Source organism: Pezoporus wallicus, unplaced genomic scaffold, assembly GCF_028554395.1.
Source record: "Pezoporus wallicus isolate ANWC-B61680 ecotype Strahan unplaced genomic scaffold, APGP_CSIRO_Pwel_v1 contig_736, whole genome shotgun sequence".
Lineage (NCBI taxonomy): Eukaryota > Metazoa > Chordata > Aves > Psittaciformes > Psittacidae > Pezoporus > Pezoporus wallicus.
The window spans coordinates 2779009-2803371 of NW_026639744.1; the positions used below are offsets into that span (position 1 = coordinate 2779009).

Below are 24363 nucleotides of genomic sequence, written 5' to 3' on the forward strand. Positions count from 1 at the left end.
AAAAGAGGCTTCTAAAGGTTTACAATTAAGTTTAATGAAATTATATATGTGATTGAGTATCACACAACTCTAAAAATATCACTGAAAAACTATCAAGGTTTGTCTTCATTTTCTGGATGCTTCATTTTTAAATGCTTTTCTAATTGTGATGTCTTTATACTTTCATTAGCTATTATCTCAGGGTGCAATACACAATTGGGGTGAGGTTCATCATTAATTACAGTAGGTGTAAATCCATATTTCAAGTAGTCTTCCTGATTATTTCAGGCATTTTTGGCCGATTAGATCATCACCATTTTTGCCTTGCGACTTAGCTGACGAGCTTGGAGCAGGTGAAATGCCAGCTCCATCATTTTCTTGTTGTTCGTTTGTGCTTATGTTGTTATCTTCAACCTATGGGCTCTTTGCAGGAATCTCTCTAAGCCACTTGTCCATTTAGTGTTATCTTAGTTAAAACTAAATAATATAAAGCATAAATCCACTCAACCAGCACACACAAACTGCAATACATCACAATCCGCTGAAAGCAAACAAATGAATGAGGCCACCACTGTGAACCCCTCTGCCTCTGGGAGATGATGGTATCATGCGTGACAGAGCCTTGAAGGTACAGACCAAGTGAGGGCACCAGAGTCAAGCTGTATCTTAAATACTAGTAAAGTGTAACTTCTCTGTGCTTGTTTGTTTTTAAAGATAATAAATATAAGTAGACATTCTAAAGTTTTCTTTGTGCAGACCAGCAGATCAGTCTCTCACAAGCCACGGCTGCATACACCTCGCTTTGGAGCCTGCTACCCTGGACAACTGGTGAGTAATGCATAGTCTGGCACCAGCTCGTTTCCAAGTTCACTGGGTGTCTGGGTTTTATAATAAATTACTGGATCTTTCAATGTCTGCTTTAAGCTGACAAAGCTCAGCCTTTGTTCTCCAAAGGATTTGGAAAACCCATTAACAATGACAGACTACTTTTTTGACGTTAATGTGGCTCTGCCCAGGCTCTTGCTTGAAATTAAGAAATTAATCACATAGTTCTTAAAAGAACTTATTGCTTACTACTAAAAATACTTGTATAAAACGGGGGGGGGGGGGGGGGGAAGCGACTAAAAAAAAGGTCTCATATGATCTCTGTAAAGCTTCTGTATTTCACTGCGGCTTCCCCCAACAAGTAAGGATTAATTATAGAGGTAAAATTTTCCTCAAATATTTGTGTATCTCCTCTAGAGGGCAAAACCATAAAACTTACAGACCAGACATCGGTCGTGGAACCCTGAGAGACAAATGCACAGTTATGTATATTCACACAAGAGAATGAAGGTTGTTCGTAACTATTACAGCATCAGACATCAGTCCTAAAATTTAGACCACAGATCCATGGTTGCACTTGACAGCTAAAACAGTTCTGCTGCAGTACCACTAAAACACTCCAAGAGAAACTGCTGACTAGTTCCTGTCTCAAAAGAGAATGCTTTCTTCAGTCAGGATACAAAGTCAGACCCAACTTTACACTAACTGCATTATTTTCATTATAAGTAGTTAGCAGGTGTGGCAAGATAGCATAGCAAGCGCATACATATGAAATACCTATTATCACTAAGATGACAAAAAAAAATGAGATGCTGTAATATGATAGCTGATACTATAAATGAAATTTTTCTTTTGTACTACTTCAGTCAGCATTAACTCCATTGACTAACATAGGCTTTTCTTTGGCCTGTGTATGCATTAAGAGGATGTTTCCACAAAATATACAGCCAGTAAGTGCCTGGCTCTGGTTCTGAGGGCATGAACTCCAAATGTCCAGTAGCACTGACTTTCTCTGCTGTCTGCCAGGGTGTGAACTCCTCCTACAGCCTTTTCCTCAGCTGAAAATCAGTTTCTCTACCCAGAAATGGATTTTCACTAAGTCTGGAGCACAGAGCTGGGTCTCTCTAGTCCTCTGCCAAATACTTCCAAGAAAACCCAGGGGGTTCAAAAGTTCTCAGTCATGGGAGGGGAATAATCAAAACCTAGCTAAAAAAAAATTAACAAAACAACAAATCAACAAAAACAACAATTAAAAAAACAACCAGAACAACAGACCAAACCAAAAAAACAACCCGAGGCTCATACAAGTGTGAAAAATTCTAAGCTAAATACCTTAACTAAAAGAGGCTGAAGGAAACTTTAAGTCTGCAGCTGAAATTTGCAAAGCCTGTAATGAACCACCAAGACAAAACAAAGGAAAAAGGCATACAGACAGGGTAACTTGGACGAGGGCTGATAAAGGTGATGGAAGTTCCCATCAGAGCGAGACGGGACAGCAGTCAATCTAACACCAACCACTCACATGATTCATTTTCTCCCTTTGGTCACCCCCTTCCTCATTTTCGCCTGACTTACGTGATGCACTCGTGCCGCAACGTCGTGATCCGCGTTTTCACAGCGGATCTCCCCGCTCCGCGCCACAGGTGCTCACCCACCGCCCCTCCGCGCCCCTCACCTCAGGACGGCCCCACCAGACCCGCCCTCGCACCGCCTCCCGCGCCTCTGCTCAGCCGTGCCCCGCCCCGGAGCACAAGGGTGCTACCACATGCGTCTGCTCGCGTCCACCGTGGGTTTCTCGCCTCGGCATGGTGCGGAGTAAGCGTGCTTCGCCACTCCCGCGGCTGCACGGGCGTCCGCCTGCAGGTAGGGGTAGGGGTAGGGGCCGGGGCTGGTCTCGGTCCCTGTCTCTGAAAGGGGTGCGGCCGCTGAAATCAGCGTTCCTGTACGAACGCGGTTCCCGGTAGCACCTGCGCCCACGGACTCGCTGGGAAGGGATCGCGCTGCCTCGCCACAACCAGCGCTCCCGCACCTGTGGGCCTGTTGTGTGTCCCTCCCGAGGCCGGTGGGGCTGGAGAGCGGTGCTGGCAGTGGGGGCGCAGAAGGGAAGGGTCGGAGCGGTCGGGGCTGCTCCGTCCCCTTTCCATGCGCCGGCAGGCTCCCGGGGCCCTGGCCGGAGCTTCACTCGGCCTGGTGTAGGCGCAAAGCCCAGCCCGCGGTGCTCCTTGTTCACCCTACATGAGCATGTACCGCACCCGGTGTTCTAGGACTGCGTCCGATCTGCAGTGACCCACCATGGGCTGTGGGTCTGGCGAGCAGTATGGAGCACAAGTCTGATGAGGAACGGCTGGGGTTGTTCAGTCTGGAGAAGGCTCGGGGGGGGACCTTAACGCTCTCAATAACTGCCTGAAAAGAGGTTGCAGTGAGATGGGGGTCCGTGTCTTCTCCCCAGTGACAAGCGGTAAGACGAGGAAACAGCCTCAAACTGCGCCAGGGGATGTTTAGACTGAGTATTAGGAACAGTTTCCTCACCGAAATGGCGATAAGGCATTGGAACAGGCTGCCCAGGGCAGTGGTGGAATCACCATCCCTGGGCGTGTTCAAAAAGCCCTTAGTAATCCGGTTTAGTGGTGGACTTGTCAGTCGTGGGTAATGGTTGGGCTTGATGATAAAGATCTTTTCCAACCTAGCTGATTCTGTGGTGGAGCAGAGGCTCTGCTGCTCTCTTAATCAGGAATGCATTATCAAGTAATAGACAAGTATCAGTGGCTTAATGAAATCTGTATATATATATATTTAGTGTGCCAGTCTTATTCTTTGCCTCTTACTGTAATGTGGAAAATAGATATCTTTTTGGTTTTCTACCTCACCTCCCCTTTGGAGTTACCTGACTAAAGATGGTGCTTCAGAGTGCAGGCTGATGAGCCTTCAGTGTGGTACTCTAACCATGGCTCCACCTAATGGGTGGTTTGTCCAGATGTACTACTTGGTGTTTAAATGAGTACCTGCAACAGATTATTGCAGAATCTGTAAGTACGTACAGCTAGTAATCCACTCCTGTGCTTGCCTGTTCATTATCTGTGTGGAGCTAGCATCTCAAAACACAGAGTTAGCAGTAGTATGTGGTTTGTTACCTGTATGTATTAAGTCTAAAGAGCTTCTGCAGACTTAACTTTTAGAACTGCTGCACAGCTGCTGCTGAGCCTAAACCAATTAGGTTTGCCCCATCCCTCCCTGGTTTATTAGAAGCAATTATGGCCTGAATAGCATGAGATATAACTTGTGTATCTCAGCTGTAACATCTGTTTTATTTTCTTTAAAGGTATTTTTCTGGTGTTGTGGTTTATTTAGTTTGTTTTGAGCATGCTTTTATGTGAATTTGTGATGTAAGAAGCTTTTTCCCAACTTCACTTGTGTCTGGTCCTTTCCTGGGTTTTTGTGTATGTGTGTCAGGGATGGCTGAGTTGAGGCACTTGAAAGGGCCTTTACACCCCTATAGTCAGTGACCTTGTATAGCAGACTGAGTCTTGGTGAGGTGCATCTGCCCCTGCAGTGGAGTGACTGTCTCTGGCAAAGGAGTAGGGATGTAGGAGCAGGAAAAAGTTGTTCCAACTTTGCGCTCGGTGAACAAAGCAGGTTGAAGGTGGACACCTTTATTCTGACCACAGTATCCATAGGTAACCTTGGGATTCAACAAAGCTTTTGTTTTGTGCCTTTGTTTTCAGTTTGGGTTTCGTGGTTTGGTTGTTCTGGATTGTTTTTTTTTATTTTTTTGCAGGGAGGGAAGGGACATATTCCTCCTTCCTTATTTCTTTTCTTTAAAAATATAGGATGGTTTAAATATGGAAATTAGCAAAGATTTTGGTACACAGTTCTTAAGTGTTAGGTTACATGGCTTACAGGGCACTTAAAAAAATACAAAAATAGAGCTCTATGGTGGAACTTTGACATATCTCTTAATTGCTTTGGGAAAAAACAAATTGCAAAACAGCTTTCTGGTACATTCCAGAAGCATCCATATTTAACTATTCCACTGCTAGGGGTATCTTTGAGCAGGCTATTAGCAGCTATTGCCAAGTCAGTGAAGAGACTGAAAAGTCCTGTGTTATTCTTACTCTTATAAATAACTTTCTTCTTTGTGGTTTTTGGTAGTAGACACAATTCCTGGTTGGCCACTTCGTCTTTAAATATCTTTTCCTATTTGCAGTATTTGTTTCCTTCCCACCTGCTCCCCAACTCCTCCATGTGCTTTTTGTAAAGCTTCATAGTGTTAAAGTGTCTGCCTCCCTGTGTGTCTGGATCTCTTTACCCTGCTAAGGTAAAACTAAAATGTATGTGTCTGGAAATCACCAGTCCTGCACATGTGTGCTTAGTGAAGGTCCCAAACCAAAAGCCACAGATCTAGGTTCAGTTATGTTTTTTTTACTTACTTCTAAAACTTCAGTTGTGTTCCCACTCATTCCTAAAAGGCAAAAAAAAATCTAAGCACCTAACAAGCTGTGGAAAAATACTTGGGATAACTTGCTTTGGTGTTCTGGATAAACTTGCTATAAAAGGAACTTGATGTCAAGAAGACATCAGTCTTACAAGCTTTTTTGAAATACTCAAGGATTTTTTTGGTGGTTGGATTTTTTTTTTTTTTTTTTGTCATTCCTGTTTAAAGCTGCATTCTGTGTTATATTCTGCTTAGAAAGACAAAAGAAGTTTCATACCTTGTGAGCTGAGGGTATTTGAAATCTTGATTCTCTTTACTGGCAGGTAATTGGAAAAGGCTGACACTTCCATTTTAGAGGAGACTTTGAAGTTAGCTTTTCAAAAGAATTTGGTTCTGTCTAGATATCTAGTGTATTTGTTGCTGTAAGATGACTATTCATTTCCTGCTAATACAGCACTATAATTATCTGTATGTATGTAATTTTTAAAAAGCCAAATTGAGACATTGCAGAGCTGCAGTACTGTGAGGCTGCTTTGGACATGACTGAAGGTGAATTCTTGTTCCTAAAACTAAACCTTCTACCAGTAAATATATGGCAAGTGGTCAGATTTGGTAGAAAATGGGTGGTAGTTACAGATGGGCACATCTCTTCCCCCGAGAGAGGCCAAATATATTTTTTTGTGCTGTTTAGCTGAGTAATTCTTGAAACTTTCTGCCATTCCCTGTTAACTCATGTCCCCAGATATTTGAGTTTGAAAACTCTAGTCTTGATTATTCATGATAAAAATAGGAGCCTTCCAGTAAGATGAAAGAACTTCTTCAAAATAATGAGAAATAAACATTAAGTTTGTTCTTTTTTACTCTTACGGTTTTAAAACTTGAAATACCCTCATGAACAGGGAGAAAGTATTTATTTCAGCAAGATGTTTTGGGTAACTTTGCCTGTTCTTTGTTCAGAACTGAATTTTCTGGTATGGCTCAGAACTTAGATTGTTATTGTTAGGTCCTCTGTAACTTAATTGGTGCTAATTGGGTTTGTGATTGGCAGTTATATTAATAAAATATAATTAAACATGTTAGAACACAAGAACAAGGTAAGCATGCAGCTAGTTCTTATCTGCATTATTAGGTTAATTCTAGAATACCTTGAGTAAGTCATGTGAAACCTTCATTGCTGAGTGATATTGTTTGACAACCTGAAAGTGTTTAGAGTTTGGTCTGTTTGTTTTGCCTTTAAAAATTCAGATTAGAAACTATTACATCTGAGATTTATGGGTGAAGAATGCATATTAACATAATAAGGTGGTAAGATTTAATATAGTTAGCAGTGACCAAAACCCCTCTAATTTCTTGATTATAGTATTTGGCAATTGATTTGAATATGCCATGACAGAGAAGTTTAAAGTCTGTGTTGGATCTGTTTGTTTCTGTGTTATGTGTATGTTTAAAAGTGAAGCATAGAGTTAAATATGGAAAGATGATTTTAAAGTATTTTTTTCTTCTCTAAGTGTATGTAATGTAATATGTAATTCTGTAGATATTTGTACATAAATTGTATTTTCTTCTTGCAGTCAAAGCTGGAGGTATGAGAGTGCCTAAAAAGAATGAATATGGACCTGTTGGGAAAAATACTAAACCCCCAGGAAAAGACAAGACAAGGTACTGCATTTCTGGGCTTTTTCTCCTCTGCCCCCTCTGCCCCATTCAGAGGTAATGGGCTGAAGGTTGAAATCAAAAGACAATTCTTAATTCCTGAAGAGTTTAATTCTTCAATTAACTTGTGCAATTTATAGAGGCAACTCTGAGGTAATCATCAACTTAAAGTTTCCTACCCCTCCCCAAAAAAAACAACCCCAACTTCAAAACCTAAGGACAATGCCTTGCAGTGAAAAATCAAAGGTGAATCTCTTCTTTATTGTCACGTTTTATGGAACAGAAATTAAAACAATGTTTTGCCTACCTGTACCTAATAAAGTAATATTCAAACAGTTTCCAGTGAAATGAGTTTTAGGCTGTCCTCATTCTGAAGGAAACAAAGCCCGCATCTCCCATCCCCCACGAAAAGTGTTAATTCCTGTGTAGCCTGTATTTCTTATTTCAGTCCCAAATCAAATTTGACTTTTTCTGTTTTCTATTTCCTAAGCTTACTTAAGCTATTTTGCCCGAAAATGAAGGCATCTTTCTACTTTTGAATAAGGTAGCAGTGACTGGTTGAAGTGGGCATCAAAACAAATATTTTCTTCATGATTTTTCAAACAAAGACTGAATGTTTTTCTGAAAAATACACATTTTTCTCAGATGTCACTCAACAAAAGCTAAGATGACTGATATATGGATAATTGCTATGATGCTCTTAGAGTCAGTGTGACCCTAAGATTTTTTTTCAAAGGAGCCTGATGCAGTGATTTGCTCTCAGAACAAATCTGCTGTGTCCTGACAGTGATGACCTTGTTGTGCAAGTAAGCAGGGTATATATCCTCCTCCATGTGATGATTAAGGTATTTGTGAGGATCTGGAAGACCTGTACTTTAGCCCATTGTCAGATAAAAACAGCAGGTATCTTGCTGTGTCGCTTGCCTTCACCAGTGAGTTAGATGCTTCCTGTTGAGGACTTATAGAAAAAAAAGATTCATAGAAAAAGTCTTCATAGAAAAAAGACTTGAGATTTGTGGTGATGAGACAAAATGTAACTGTTAAAGTACTTTGTTCAGGGAGCTGGATCTAAAATTCCACTTGGCACTGTAACCTGTGTGCTTTTAATACCTTTATCTGTTTTGTGAGCATTCAAAATTATGTCTTGAGATTGGAACTTGGATATCTTTCTCTAGTGAGTGCTCCTGCACTTAACGTACACTATTCTCTAGCCCGCCAAAACATTAAATTTTTGCTGTTCAGTGGCGCAGCTTCTAGAGGAAAGTACAGTCTGATCTTGCAGACTTCTGAGAGCAGGAGATAAGGGATTTAGTCCCTTTAGAATGAGGACAATGTAGAATTTGTTCTTTCCTTGGAAAGTGTTGAGCATTATCTTACTAGGTATGAATAGGAAACACATCTGTTGTTGCTTTAGGAGTGACTTTGTCCTCCTGCTATGACAAAGCACTTACAAGCAAAAAAATTTTTTACCTGCAGAAGTGGGCTTTGATTTATGTCAAGATGCACTTGCCTCTCCTGTAGTCAAAACTTGGGACTAGTTTTGTGCATAAAAATAGAAACAAAACAAGGTTAAATAGTCTGTTGTATTTCTTAAGAATAGAACTCCCTTCAAGGAGTCTTTGTATTGTCCTTGTGATAGCTTGCTCTGGACTTGCTGAAGAGACACATCCAAACTGAAGCAGCTCCTGAATCTTAAAGCACATCCGGAATTATCCTGAAAGCTGTGAATTACTCTTTACACTGCTGTGGATTTAGGGACATCAGTTACTGCTTACCTGTAAGAAAGGAGCCACCTCTACTATAGTGTTTCTGTAGTACACAGGTAACAGTTTAGAAAGTCTGGGTTAGTGAGGATGGGTCTGGATGACGTTGTTCTGATTCCCACTTGTTTGTTTGTGGGTTTTTTCTTTTCTGCACTAAGATTTAAATTCCCTGTATTATTTCTGATAAACAGATTTACTTCTGCTGTTTCTAAACAGATGTTTTAAAGAACACTTCCTTTTTAGTTTATATGTGTACGTTGCAATCATGGTATCAGTGTGTCTGACAGGCACTACAAAGTACTGTAATCTAGCAACATTTATGTGAAATAGACTGTTATGCCAGGAGTTAAAAGGGAAGTGTGTGACTAGACTGACAGCTGAACTCAGTTTTTTTGGACCAAGATGTTAATTTTTTTTCCTCTAAAATGTTCTAATCAGTTAGATAACTTTTAAATTAACTGTATTTAGCCATGCCAAGAAATGGTGTAATGACATTATTTCTTGGCAAGCTACAGACATCAACATTGTAGGTCTTTGGATTTCTGTTTTTCTCCTCACTGGCTTGGAGGACGCTAACCTAAAATACAGTTTTTTGGAATAAAGCTGAGCTTTCCTGTTTATTAGTTCTCTGCACCAGAATCAGTGGTTACTTGGTACAGCATACCTACCTTGTTGGGGTGCTGGATTTCATTCTCAGGTTGTAATCACAGAAGTCATAGAGAACTCTGTAGTTTGGTAATACTGAGCAACTACTAAAGTAGTTGAGTTTTTGATTCAGGTGAGGTTTTCTGAGGGTCAAAGTCACTGTCATAACTTAGTGGGTACTCAGAGCTCAGACTGGTCTTGGCAGGAGCTGAGCTTTTGAGACTTAGGGAGCATGCCTTTTTTTTTTTAAACTATGAAGTTGCTGTGTAATAGACTACAATATATATAATATGTCTAATATATTACATATATAAATATATAATAGAATAGTGCCTAACAGAATGTAGTGCATCATGTTAATAACTAGATGCCTTCCTGGCAGTTTTCTGAAAATACATTCCATTTGGCTATACCTCATTATTTAAGAGAAGCAATTCAAAGTTGTGTGTTCTTTGGTTTTTGTTGAGTTTTCTAATAACTCTTGTTGTTGGGGTGTGTGGCTTGATTCCTCCCCCCCACGATTTAGAAGGGCTTTGTTTTTATTGATTGCCAGCTGTCTGGGTGTAATTTTACTCCTGTCTTTACTATAGTCATAGTTACCTGATGACATAAACAGACCTGGAATAGCACATATTTGTCAGTATTGCAAACTTATATCAGTTGCTGAGCTGAAATTTCAGTAGGAAATGTGCCTTGCCTGATACACAGAACCATTAACTTAGCTAAAGCAGTATCTGCTTTTTCAGAGTCATATTTAAGGTATCTGGGCCCATGTGTGAGGGTAATAATGATTTTTCTTGAATCCGTTTTTAAGATACAGAGGTGTCACTACAGATAATCGTATCATGAGAAGAAAATGCAATCCACAGTTCTTTCTGTTGCTGAACTAAATTATTTCATATCCAGAGATTTGCTTATGCGATATTGGTAACATGGCTGTTTTTCATTGGAGTATGAAGAAGTTAATGGGATAATCTTGCACAAAAAGTTTTTGCTTGACAAATTGCTGCTGTCAAAGGAAACACTCTCCAAAAGCAGAGGAGATGAATTTTTTTCATGGGTCTAGACTGGAATCAAGAAAATTCCTAAGTTAAATTTTATAGTTCTGGATATCAGTGCTCAGCTTCTGTGAAGCTACTCTGCGGGGTGGGGGGGGTGGGGGGAGGTGAAGTCTGTTTTGAGTTATTTAAGGATATTTTTTATATATATATATATATATATATATATATATATATATATATATATAGCCTTTTATATACCTAAATAAAAGTCTGCAACACAGATTTCTATTCTGAGGCAGCATACCTTTTTTTAATACCCTAGTCTTTAATGTGATTAAAGGATTTAGCTCCAAACCCTAAATTTCTATTACAAAATAGTTTGTATTAAGCCTGGAAAATGAAAGTGCCAAGTATTCCTGTGAGATGGAAATGCTAAATACATTCTTGTTTTGGTTTACAGTGCCATTGCCAGTTTTTCAAAACCTCAGAACATGGGTGTCTTGGTAGCAGAAGCACTGAGCAAAGTAAGTATCTCTGGACAAACAAGCTATGTGTTTGTCAGGGCTTCTTCATAAAGCTGTAAGGTAAAAAAGGTGAATTTTCCTTAAACTGCTGCCATCTGACGCTTGTAAGTTTCTCATCTACCTCTAAATATTTTTGTGGTAGTCTATTTCTTTAGCAGTTATATGGCCAAAATATAACTAGCCTTTCCTCCTTACTCTGATGTGTTTGATTCCTTTCCTATTTACACTAAGTAGCCCCAGGGTAGATATGTACTCCTTTTACAGAAAATAAGGTGTGTCTGTTCTTTAAAGTGGTATGTTGATTTAGATTTATGGAAATGGGGGGAGGATTATCAGTGACATAGTAAATTTGTGGCAGAGCTGGGATTACAATTGAGAAAGGAACCTGGTCTTCAAGTGTTTATTCCACTGTGGAAATAGCTTTAACTGCTGTAATTTCACAGAAGTGAAAAGATGGCCTCTTGCAGGAGGTGGGTAGTGCCACTGCCAAGTGCTTATTGAGTACCAAGACAACAAGTTAATGTCAGACTATTGCAAGTGATCCCCGAGACAACAAGCACAGAATATTCCACTGCTGCTGCATATGCAGCTGTTTCACCTGACGCCTGGCATTAGATAGTCAAGCATCTTCTTGAACTCTGCCTTGGAAAGACTATGAGATCATTTAAAATTGTGTTGCAGAGCTGTTGATGGACCCTTTTATACCTACAAAGACCACTGTCTGGTATCTCTTGCTAGGCTGTTCATGTAGACTCTTAACACCTACATTTTGCAAGAGCTGATTTAACAAGCATCTTCTTAATTTGCATGCTAATCTGAATATCTGACAATTAGAATCTACTTTTCATATACTTGCAGTCTTTAGATTGTTAGGCATACAAGAGTTCCTCATCTAAAGAGTTTGGTTGAGACATCAGTTGCATCATTTCAGCATAAACCTTTCATCAACAGATGAGTATATAGCTTTAGTATGTAGATGTTGAATTTTTGAATTGACTAGTTTGTTAAGGAGAACAGATACAACTCATGCTATTTCTCCTCTGCTTGTCCCCACCTCCTCTATCCTGACCTACCATTTCCTTCTCTTGATTTCCATGATCTCATTACATGAAACTTTTGCAGTAGTTTAGAAAGTGATAATTTGATACTGCAATGACAATGACTTGAATCTAGGAAAGTAAGAATTTTAAGCAACTTATTGTTAACTCTGGCATACTGATTATTTGCTCTATGAACTACTAATAAAAAGGGGGAGGGGGGGAAATGAATGTAGTCAGGCTGATACCACTTTAAAAACATAAAATAAAATGAAATGTACAGAGTTGCCCTGGGTTTATCTATTGATTATTTGAACTTCTTGTGGAGATAAGTTTTAAGCTACTTTTATATGGTAAAATTTAGGAAGAAAATAGCATAAAAGCTATGTTTTATAACAACTTTTCCCCCCTCCACCCTTTAATGTTACAGATAAACCATAAAATTAATGCAGCAGCCTTACAGGTGGCTCAACAAAAGCCTCAGCCTGCCTTGGAGAAGTTCATACTGCCTAAGAGAATTTACATTATTCAACAGCCGCGGAAATGTTAAGATACTCATTAAAATACTCATGCTTACTTAAAGTGAGTTTCTATACAAAATAGCACTTCATGCACTGTGGTGAAATGTTCAAAAGCTATGTGCCTTGTTTCTCACTGTATTTTTGTTACTGACAATAAAATACTTTATAAGAAGAGTCACTAAATGTACTTAGGATTTATTTAAATACCATGGTGTATGTGTAATGTGGTTTTACTAGTGTACAGTAATTACACAATGCTAAGAAGTCTAGCAGTGTGAATTTTGACTGAAGTTCTAGAACCAATCAGCTCCCCGCCCCCCTTTTTTTTAATAGCAAAGCTGAAATGAACATGATTCTAAGTTATCAGGGCACAACTGAAAGGCATGTTTCTTTTTGTTTTAATTTAGGCTGAGGTGTTCCATGCTGAATGTATGCCTTAGGTGTACTGCACAATAAGAAACTTGAGCAAGTCCTGGGAAAGATTCCCATGCAGTGGAAAAAAATATCTTTTTCCTTGCATTTCTGTGTGTAAGGAAATCTGATTCTTTTCCTGGGATCCAAACAGTAGGACGAATCAAATGAAAACAGTCTCTTTGTTTGAATCCCTCGGGGGGTGGGGAGGATGAGTGAGGGAAGTAAAGGGAGTTGAACCTCTGGGATGAGAGGGCAGACATGCAGGAGGAGGAGGAGGAGTCAAGGTGAAGACAGTGATTTCAGGATGGAGTTTAAAGTTGGTAGAAGGGGATACGGGCCTGAAAAACAATGAGACTGAGCATGGACTGGTAGTAATACAAGCTTAATAACAGGGAGGAGCAATTGTAAATACAAGTACAGGCAGTACCCTTGAGCCTTGCCTGCTTATGCTGTCAGCAAAACACAGTACAAATAGTCAATCCTGCCCAGTAGAGAGGATCATACTCTCCTACTGCTAATTTTTTGGTTGGGTAGCTCAGCTGACTTTGCTCTGAATTTAATTCTGCTGGGACTGTTCTTTGGTTTGGTTGTTTTTTTTTTCTTTATTAATGCTTGCAGATGAATATGCCATTAAAAATGTAGTTGAGGAGTCCAAGTAGACATAATATGAAAAGTAATGCTCAAAAATGTTTGTATTGTCAACGAGGCTTCTTTTTATTGTGTGCTTTCCAGATGACTGCAGTGGAAAGCTATTGCGAATGTATGAAACACTCCCTCTTACACAGAGAGATCACAGGTGGGCTACCCAGGATTAGTGTTAGCATTTAACATGAATATCTGCTTCATTTCATCCATCCATAAAATGTAAATAACTTTATATGTTGATTAAAGATTAAATTATGATCACAGGAGGTGGTGATTAGTAGTATGTGCAATAAGCAATTTGGTTACACCTTGAATAAGTAGGAAAGATTAAAATAGTGCTGCTCCTATGAAGACTGCTAGGGTTTTTTCCCCAGATTTCTTAACTGGTAGCTACTTGTAAAATATTGTCCCTGTTATTTGGACAACAGCAGCAATATACTTTATGGATATTTAAGTTGTAGCTACATGATTTGCAAAACATCTAGTTCTGTGTTTATCTATCCTACACTTTCCATTGCCTGAGCTGACTGTATATAAAGAAATATCAATATGAATGTAAATTATGTGAGTTAAAGCTGTCCGTATGTGAATTGATATATTCATGCTATCAAGGCCAAAAATAGCACTGTGCACTGTAGTATGTCAGTGCTTCCTACAGGAAGACTATTAGTAAAATCTGTATAATTCTTATCTTTATCCTTTTTGTTTCTGAGGGCCTTTAAGATGACTTTCTGTGAAATAACCTGCTGCTGAAAATTTATTTATATTCTGTCCAAGGGTTTAATGCAAAATGACATCTTGCAGGCAAAGGACTCTGTCTCTTCCAGAGTCAGATCCAGCTTTCCCCTGGATGCTAGATTAGTAACTAGACACCCAGTTCTTCTAGCCAGTTTGTGCTTAATGCACACCTCAGTGGAGAAACCATTTGGATACCATTTCCTGGTGCCTGGAAGAGATGGGACTTCTCGCACACTACAGAAGTAGGTAACTTGCACCCTGCTATGGAGGGAGTTGCTTCCTGCTGTGTGAGGAGTTACTCAAATACTGTGGGAATGGAGATACCTGGGATCCTTATTTCTACCTTACATCCCTAGTGTGGTTGGAAAAAATTACTAGCTGTGTGCAAATTGCTCTGTGGGAATTCAACTTGTTACTGCAGTGCTTCATCACTGCAGCTGTGTAAACACCATGTTGTGATCCAGTGTTAACATGGCTACAAGTAGCAGTGAATAAACCAGTGGATCTGACTGCCCTTCTCTTGGTTCTTTATTTGATTTTGTACTTTGTTTTTTGTTTGGTTTAAATGAATGTTATTTAAACTGTTGGTATGTTCAGGATAGGGATGGCATGCTCAATGTAGAAGACAGCTGCAGGAAATTACTTTTGTGACAAATCATGGCATACACTGATTGCTTATGGATGTAATACTTCTACTTTAAAAGAACCTGTCTACTACTATGTGCAGTGCACATTTAGCAAGTCCCGTGCTACACAGATGAGTTAAGCATATACAGTAATTCAGGTTCTGGAAGTATAGTGTCTACTGTATTGGCAAACAGGAGTTATGCAGCATAGGGCTCAGCATGTGCTTCTGAGAGCCTTCTAAGAAGCAACAGTCCTGGAAAAATGAACCCATGCACGTTCAATGCCTGGCATCTGTGTATGTACAGAACATAAATTAAGTGGTAGTATGGGACTTCCAAACAGCCTCACAGGAAGCCTGCATTAATGTAAAGTATCTTCCATGTTCTACCTGTGTAAAATTTTCAGGTATAAAAAGAGGACCTAACAAAAAGTCAGGAGGCCAAATTTTGATAAATTATTTCATTATTTTTCTAAATGTAAAGCAGGTGCAAGCTCCTCTTCTGCTGTAACATACCTTGCGGAACAGGAAATCCTGGCAACTGATAGTTAGGGTTCTTTTTTCCTGCTTCTTTAGGATGCCACCAATGTGGTGGCATTGCAGGTAGTGTTTCATACTTGCTTTTCATGTCAGTAACACTTCCTAGACTTTGGCTGGAATCTGGAAGATTTATGTAGAGAACAAACTACCTCTTCTGCTTAAATGTATTTTGTAATTGAGACCATTGTATAATTAAGACCATTCCTTTTTCAACCAAGTCTATTTTTACTCATATTTTGACAGCAGCACTATCAGTGCATTATTTTCTCATAATTTATTTCTATTTGTTAAGGTGTCCTGCTTATAATAATATTCTTAATAACAAAAGCTAAACAGGAAACTAAAACTGTATTTTAAACTAGTAAGACAACTTAAGTTTTTTCATCCTGTTTGTGCCTTCCACACTGTAATGTTAGTTTGTGTTTGCACCATCATTGATGATACTATAAAGTTGTCTTATATTTTAGGAAGTTTGTTTTATTTAGTTCAATTCTGAATTCAGTACTTTGCCTTCATTATTTAAATATGAACTAAAATTAAATGTGGAACATAGTGAAACAAGCACAGTTGGTTTGCTAAAAAGATCAGAACCTTGTAGGAAGCCTATTTTCAGGCTTCCTGAGGGTTATTACAAATGATGCAGGCATTCTACAAAAGTGGCATGGTTTCAGGAAATTATTTCTTCTGTTGATCATTATTTCATCATGTTGATGTAAATAATAAGGGTTAATATGCAGTTGGTTTTACCTGTAGACCTCAAAACACCTTACAGAGATAGGAATGACTGAAGCCAAGTGGCAGTAAAAGCAGTGAAAACTGATTTCAGTAAATGTTGATTGGTTCAATGTACTGGTAAACTTGGTAATGTCACACATTCTATTTGATGGCCTGAGTAAGACATATGGGCCTTGCAGGGATGGATTTCCTCTTGGGTGAGGAAAGTCTCCACCTTTAAGACCCTGACATGTGGAGGGTGGATGGTACTTCACAGAGCTATGTGAGAATTTGGCAGTGTGCAACTTTAAACTGGTCTGCAATGAACTATAGTAACCCCCCGGCTGATCAGTTTAGCTGCAGAAATGTGTACTTCCTGCCTCTGGACCACTTGTGATTTAAATTTTTCTAAAGAGGGTAGGTGATGTTGGGGTTCAGTGTAGATATCGGGGTTCCATTTGTTCTGGCTTCTAGGCCTATGGCATTGTCTGTTTCTTGTCCTCAGCTGAGGACAAGACTAGCCCAGCAGCTGATGGGCTGCTGCTGTGCTAGTATTCTGAAGAACACATTACTGAATCAGATGTGTACTGTTTTCAGTCTTACTCAGCTGCTGTAAACTTTAAAGGCACTTTGACTTCCCTGCTGAAACCAGTCATAGTTTTCCCTTTATTCAGCAAAACCATAAAGAGAACAATGATCCAGTGCAACAGCATGTTTATTATTCTTGTCAAAGCTGGCCATGGATTCTGTGCCTCATCATTACTCCACTCTTGCTGAATTTTAATGAAAAACTTTTAGATAATTTTACTAGCAGAATTTTCAGTCTGGCACTTCATTTATAACAGGCCACCAATGTTTAGTTCATTCTTCAGTTGAAGAGGAAGGACTATGCCAATTCTGAAGTCAAAGCATTGCTGACTCTCCACCTAACAAAGACTTTCCAATTCTCCAGTTGTTTGCTAACACGTAAGATTTTACAGTGGTTTATAACTCATATCAAGAGTAGCTTAAGAAATTTCAGTACTTTTATGTGTATACTGGTTTTGCCACAAGAGGCTGCTATATGCCTATGGCTTATTAAGGTTCTGCCAGCTAAGTTAGTCCTCAGAAAACAGCTATTTTCTTACAGGGAGGTATATTTTAATCTGCTGAGGAAGTTTCAAACTAAAAAAAAAAAAAAAAAAAAAGATTAGTTTCTGAAAACAGAATTTGGTATTTCACAGAAGACACGACTCCCTAGAAGTTGTAAAGAAGCAAAAAGCATAAACTGATGGTAGCAAAAAGTGGTATCTGATTCCTTATCTTTACTATTAAGCCTTGTTGCTTTTGTAGATGCTTTCACATTACATTCCTAAATGTGGTCACTTCAGAACAAATTTACTGCTTTATGAACCAGGCAACACTGAAAAGTTGCAGTGTTTCATATTCAACAGTTACACATAAAGGGATGAAATTTCTGAAACGGATAAAATTTATACACAGTTCACTTCTGATGATTAGTTCAGAAGTTATTTTTATGTAACAGAATGATTGAGACTTTTTCAAAGCTATTCTAAAAAACTTTTAGATAATGGCCATTATCTTAGATGCATAATAGGCATTTACTGTATACTGAAATAGAGCAGTCACAAAAATTAAGAGTAACTTTAAAATTTAAATTCAACCTTCTACTTTCACTGTTCATAACTTTCTTAAATTCTGTCTAGTTTAGATTTTCCATATTTGGTATGTTTTTTCAAAGTTAAAGAGTTGGAGCAAACTGAACTATCTTTAAGCTACACAAGCCTTAAATATTTGTTCTTTTTAAGTTACTATCAAGAAATGTCAAAAGCAGTGAAAAGCAAGATTATCTATTAAAAAACAGCTGAAATTGAAAACTTTTAATTCTGTTTACTTTGTGGCTCTCAGCTGTAAAAAGTAAAACAAGTCAAAAAGCCAAATTTAGATCAAGATGATTTTGTTGGAGCTGTTCATGGATGCCAGCCAAAGATGGGTAGGCATGTAACTGCTGACCCACAGTGTGTGTGCAATTGAACTCATCCATACAAAATCTTTCTGAGGTTTCTAAACACACTGCTTTAAAATTTGTTATGAAGAGCCCTCCAATTATGATGAAAACTCTGGCTGCTGGTCCTTTAGTAGCAGCCTAAAATTGGCCTTGCTGCCTTGCATTGTAATGAAGAAAAAAAAAAGGGGATAGCTAGGGGGGTGTGTGTGGAATGGGTGGCAGAATGTCCCAAAGCTCTGCAGGCCTTGGCTTTAAGGAATTTAGAAATATGTCTGGCAAAATTGGATGCACTGCATGCATTTGCTGTTTCAAATGCATATACTGTTCTAAACTAATAAGCTTTAATGACCAGACCTTCCACAGAGGTCAGCTTCCCATATTTTTTTTCCAAATGTACATAATCGAAGGATTTGGGAATAGGTGTACAGAAGAGAAGCAAAGCATCAGGAAGGACAATAATAAAAATTAAGCTGGGAAACAGTGGCCACAAAAGAACATAAGGAACAAATTATTAATGAAAACAAATGTAAGGGCATTTGCAGTATTTTAGTTGATATCACTGATTATTATTTTTTACTATTTATTATATTAACACTTAAGCAAAGTAGCATCTACAGCTATGGAAACTGCTGACAAAGCATCATAAGAGAGTAAACATCACAAATACAACGAGTTCTGATGTATTATCACTGAAATTACAGAGGCTCTGTACAGAATGTGGCGGACAGCAAGTGCAAGACATAAGCTGGTGCATGTAGTGATCATAAAGTAGTTTGACACAGGTAGTTTGTAACTTGATAGTAAGACTCTCATGTTTTGCCTGTAAAGCATGTGTCCAACTTCTAGCCTGGTTTTGTAGAGAAAATGGGCCTATGTGTAATCCATGTGTGCATGTGTACTTGTTCTCCTTCCTCACTTTCCCTGCTGGCTTTAGAGCCAGTTAGTTCATTTCACATAAAATCAACCGAAAATAATACTTCAGTGGAATGGTATTGGTTGAAAACAGGTAGCCAAGATGAGACTACCTCCTGCTATTCTCCTACTACACAAAAATGGCATTACAAAAGGAAGCAGATGAAGACATCAAATAACAGTGTACTGGACAGACATTATGAATGCTGCTTTTACAGACAAAAAACATAAATGAGAACTTAGACCTTCTTAGACATCTGCAAATCCAACAGTCACAAAGATATTGAATATAAAGTGGTGCTGATTCTACTATTTACAGAACAAGCTGTTTTCTTAAAATCAGTAAACTGAGAATTTTCTACCAAATTATTATTTTGCATGAGAATGAATCTGACAGGATAAAAGCAGCTACACTGAAAGAAAGCTCCTAGAATTTACAAAATTAACTTCTTTGAAGGACCCTCCAAACCCAAGCATTGAGATAGCAGGTTAAGATGAGAAGCCCAAGCTAACATAAACAACACTGACACTGAGCAGAAACAGTAAAGTCTTGATTTTTTATTTCCCCAGCAACACTGCAGCTGTTATATTTCAGCTGTGCCTGAGGTTCTTCTTGTCCCCTCCACCCCAAAGGCTTTAAAACTACTAGAAACTTGCATGATAATTCTGAGACTCTGAGGACAGCCATAACCTTTGTAAGAAGTAAAAAAAAGAGCTGAAGAATTTCAGTGGCTGGGAATGGACAAATGATCTGAACAAATGACTGGAAGGAGCAGAGGGCAGAACAGTTAAAGTAGAAAAACAGCTGTGGGCTAAATTCTTCTCAAAAGGAAGCAACTGATGAGAGCAAAAATCTTTATGTTGCTGGTAGCAGAAGCATTGCTCTACTGAGACAAACAGGGGAGCACTAAAATCAAGCCCTAGTTAAAAATATGTTGATTCTGAGCTTCCCTGTGGAACAGCAGGACTGAAATCCACTGTAAATATAACTTCAGAACTTCTGGGTTCATACACAGAGGAGGAGACAGTGAGCACTGGGCCTGATGAGTAATAGATCCCAGAATGGTGGAGTCGTAGCTCAGTTTTTTGTCTCAGATTTCAGAGACAAAGACAAAATCATAAAGGGGTGCCAGAACTAAGACATTTCTCTCCGAGAGAGAAATTTCCTTTATTTCCAGATATATGCCTCATCACATAGTCAAAACAGAGGGAAGAAAATGTGATCAGGAGGATTCTCTACTGGAAGAAAGAAAAGCTGCAGGCGGAGTAGTATGCAGCATCCTACCCACATTCTGGGACAAGTCTTCAGCTACTTAGCTGCTGAAGTGACAGTGACGGAGGTGCAAGAGAACCAATGGCTCTGTGGTTATGACCCAGAGATGCTTTGACTCCATGTCACTGCGCTCTGCTCATGCCATACAAGGCAGTCATGTCAGATGTTCCTAAGAGGATGCTCTTCTTGTACACATGCCTGTAAGTTGTTTCTGCACCACAGAATGGAGTCTCTTCTGTACCCCTGACATTGAAAGATGCTCTGTGAAATGTAGAGATAGTGGAGAAGAGGTTCTAAAATATTCTGGCACTGCATTCTGTAGTTAAATTAAAATTCAGCTTTTCATGATGAATTGCTTATGAAAATAAATTATATTTTTCTAAGAAAAGCCTTAAAAATTTAGATGTATTTTGGACTGTCCCTACATTTTCCTTGTTTGGTGTGAGGAGGATTAATTAATTAATTATGTGAAATTGTATTCTAGAAATTACCTGTAGGGAAGCTGAGTACTTTGGCCTTGTCCAGGTAATAGACAGAGCGTCGGACATTTGGGGTGGAAGAGGGAAGCAGTTTGAAGTTGGGAGAGAACACATAAGATGAATATTTCTGTTAATATTACTAACTGTTGTGCTCATAATGCTGGCATTCAAACCATTACTGCTAAATGTATGTCTTAATATTTAAAAAAAACACCACTTTAACACGACAGCCATTAATGTGAGGTGGTTATCTAAATGTAAAAACCAGCTAGAGATAATGCTCTTTAATGGCTACTTTGCCACAACTTGTGGGGGTTATCAAAGGTGGCATTGACCTCAGTTAATGCACCAAAGTAAAACAAAAATGCTTCATTTTCTTCTAAGCCACCTTTTCATAGCATCATAGAAGCAATTAGGTTGGAAAAGACCTTTAAGATCATCAAGTCCAACCATTACCCCGGCACTGCCAAGTCCACCACTAAACCATGTCACTAAGTACCTTGTCTACATGTTTTTTGAGCCTCTACCAGGATGGTGACTCAACCATGGCACTGGGCAGCCGGTTCCAATGCCTGATCACCCTTTTGGTGAAGAAATTGTTCCTAATATCTAGCCTAAACCTCCCCTGGCACAGCTTGAAGCCGTTACCTCTTGTCCTATCACTTGTTACCTGGGAGAAGAAACTGACCTCCACGTCACTGCAACCTCCTTTCAGGTAGACAGTGATAAGGTCCCCCCAAGCCTTCTCCTCTCCAGACTAAATAACCCCAGTTCCCTCAGCTGTTCCTCGTAACACTTGTGCTCTGGGCACACTAACCCTTCACCAGTTCATTGCCCTTCTCTGGACCCACTCCAGCACCTCAGTGTCACTCTTGTAGTGAGGGGCCCAGAACTGAACACAGGATTCGAGGTGCAGCCTCACCAGTGGCCAGGACAGGAGGATGATCACTGCCCTGGCCTTGCTGGCTCCACTGTTTCTGATACAGGCCAGGATGCTGCCGGCTGCCTTGGCTGCCTGAGCACAAGCTGGCTCATGTCCAGCAGCCATCAGTCAGCACCCCCAGGTCCTTTTCTGCTGAGCAGATTTCCAGCCATTCTTTCCCAAGCCTGTAGTGTTGCATAGGGTTGTTGTAGCCCAAGTGCAAGACCCGGCACTCTGCTTTATTGAACCTCATACCATTGGCTTTGGCCTATCGATCCAGCCTGTCCAGATCCCTCCATAGAGCCTTTATATCCTTCAGCAGATCAACACTCCTAGCCAACTTGGTGTCATCTGCAAATTTACTGAGGGTGCACTCAATTCCCTCATCCAGATCGTCAATAAAGACGAAGAGCTAAATACTTTCACAGCTAGGCATCATCTTCAGCCTTCAAATTGGTTTTGCAGCTCTCTTCTGCATCCTAATATTTCAATATCTTGGAAAATATGGATAGTCTGGAAACAGTGTTCTACTGTTGGTTTTACCAAAGCTGTATTGTCCATGATGATTATATTCAGAGTAATACCGCCTCCCTGTCCATGATCACTAATCCTTGTTTACATAGGCAAAGAGCGCACTAGGTCTTTTTTGGTGCAGCGACTTTCATGTTGCATGGTTTTACTGCCACAGCCCCAAATCCTGTCAAGAAGTGCCACTTCTCAGACCAGACCACATCCCTTTCTATATCGTGGGTGGGGGACACTGTCCTCATTCCTGAACTTAGAATTCCCAAGCTGCCTGTCCTAAATCCCTTGCATGGCCCACTTCAGCACATAACCTGGATCACTCTGATACATCTTCTGTCGTTATTATTCATATTCCACTCATCTTTTTGTCCTCTGCAAATTCTTACAGGCAACTGTAGTGTAAGCGAGTCCCCTAGGGAGTGTTTCTGCTGGTGAAACATTCGCCTACGGAGAAACGTGACGTCCATGGGGGTGACCCCACCAGGCCGCGGAGGGCGGGCATCGTAGCGGCAGCCCTGCTGCCCACCTTTCCCCGACCGCCCTTTATGGAGCTCCGGACGCGCAGCCGCCCTACTGGGCCTGGGGAGCTACGGGCCCGTGCTAAGGCAGCGCCGAAATCTGCCCTCGCCGTCCGACTCGACTCCGCTCCGCCCCGGTGCACCCCGCCCCGCGGAGAGGCCCTGTGGAGTGGCGGCCGTGGGGTGCGCGGGGCGGGGACTGCTGCTGCCGGCTCCCAGTGAGCTCATCCCGCCGACGCGCCCGGCTGCCCGCGGAGGAGCCCTGCTTGGGCCGTGCCGCGGGAGTGCCTGGGCGCGGGGGCCGGGTACCGCAGTCGGAGGTAAGCCCTTCCTCCCGCTCCCCCTCCTCCCGGCCGGCCTGTCCAGAGGGCTGCGCGGGGGCTTGGTGGCGGCGGGACGCCACTCAAAACTTTTTGGCCGAGGAGAGTGTACGGGCAGGTTGGACGGGCGCGGGGCGGGAGCTGAGGCGTGCGGTGGGGCTGAGGCGGCGGCGCTGAGGCGGCGGCTGCCCCTGCGGCGGGGCCCGGGCCGTGGCCGTGGCCGGCACAGGTGGGGGTAGGGCTGGGAGGAGCGCGGAGAGGCGCGGCCTGCGGCGGCCGAGGAGGCCGGAGGGCCCGGGGGCGGGTGGCGGGGGCTGCCCGGGCCGGGGGGGCTGGAGGAGGTGCTCCCGCAGGGGCGAGGCCCGGGGCTGCTGGGCGGCCGGGATTTCCGCCTCCCAGCGCATACTTTTACGTTTCTGTAACTAGTAAAATCTTTATTCCTTTATTAGTAGAGATTCTGCGTTCTGGAAAACTTGAGTTCTTTGTGGTTACTCGTTTGTGATAGCAGAACGCAAAGCAGCCTTGCTGAGAACAGGAGACATGTCACGACTGCCCCATTAGTAGTACGGCAGCTAAAGTTAAGGCATATGGCAAATGCAGCCGTTCATTACTCAGTCAGGCTTCGGATCTGCATGAAATGTTCCAGGCAGGGTTGGCAAGAAGGGAGATGTTCAGCTATTTACCTTTCTAGATTGAAATGGACTGTGTAGGTGCATGTGTGCATCTGTTGGCGATGACCTTGTTTTGATTACTGAAACAGAAGGTCCTGCCCTTGTGGTTCTCAGTGTTGCCTGCTGTGATCTGAAGGATAAAATGATAATTTCATTCTTCTTTTAATATGCGAGTTACTAATAATGTATAGTAACTGTGTGTTTTATTGCATACTTCCTAAGGCGTTCTGATTTCTCAGTAGTATTATTTCAGTTAGTGGTTTGCCTTAGCCTCATAATGCATATTTATTGGGCAGAGAGTAAAGTGGGTCCTTAGTGATTGTTTTCAAAATACAGTGTAACGGGACACGTCTTTCTGTGAGGATGAACCGCGGGGGTGGGAGGGGAAAGGAGGCTAGATCTGGCTCAGTGTGATAACTGAGTGGGTCCCCTCAACCCTGTTCTGTTTTATACCCACTTCTTTCTCCCCCTCGTGGCAATGCAAAAGTGGCACTCATCTGGGCTACTCTAGGGGTTGTGTTTTCTGACTGATGAATCAAATGCTGCTTTACCATTTGGAAAGCTAACAGTTGGCAGTGTGGGAGGTTTGCTTTGGGCTCCTGTGGTTGCTGGGTGTAAAACAGTTTGCAAGAGGTCTACTGTTTTGGAGTATGTTAGATGTTTTACTCGTCCAGGCTAC

General features: G+C 40.9%; 2 protein-coding genes across 2 annotated transcripts in view; both read left to right on the forward strand.

Annotated features, from left to right (window-relative positions):
• The first annotated feature begins 2596 nt into the window (after nucleotides 1-2596).
• On the forward strand, nucleotides 2597-12554 carry DAPL1 (death associated protein like 1). The gene is made up of 4 exons (XM_057415610.1): nucleotides 2597-2667; nucleotides 6808-6895; nucleotides 10759-10822; nucleotides 12290-12554. Exons 1-4 carry the CDS (start codon nucleotides 2610-2612, stop codon nucleotides 12407-12409), a joined length of 330 nt encoding a protein of 109 aa, XP_057271593.1. The 5' UTR covers nucleotides 2597-2609; the 3' UTR covers nucleotides 12410-12554.
• A 10128-nt stretch (nucleotides 12555-22682) lies between these two features.
• The window catches only part of TANC1 (tetratricopeptide repeat, ankyrin repeat and coiled-coil containing 1), an 84949-nt gene continuing 83268 nt past the window's right edge, over nucleotides 22683-24363 (forward strand). Inside the window, exon 1 of the mRNA XM_057415648.1 lies at nucleotides 22683-23013. The gene's annotated coding sequence lies outside the window, so the exon portion shown is untranslated. The remainder of the gene's footprint in view (nucleotides 23014-24363) is intronic.

Excerpts from the sequence above, each read along its gene's own strand:
- DAPL1 (XM_057415610.1), top strand. The coding sequence starts at position 2,610 with ATGGTGCGGAGTAAGCGTGCTTCGCCACTCCCGCGGCTGCACGGGCGT. Across the intron at positions 2,668-6,807 it reads GCACGGGCGTCCGCCTGCAG|TCAAAGCTGGAGGTATGAGA; the intron begins GTAGGGGTAGGG and ends TTCTTCTTGCAG. Across the intron at positions 10,823-12,289 it reads TAGCAGAAGCACTGAGCAAA|ATAAACCATAAAATTAATGC; the intron begins GTAAGTATCTCT and ends TTAATGTTACAG.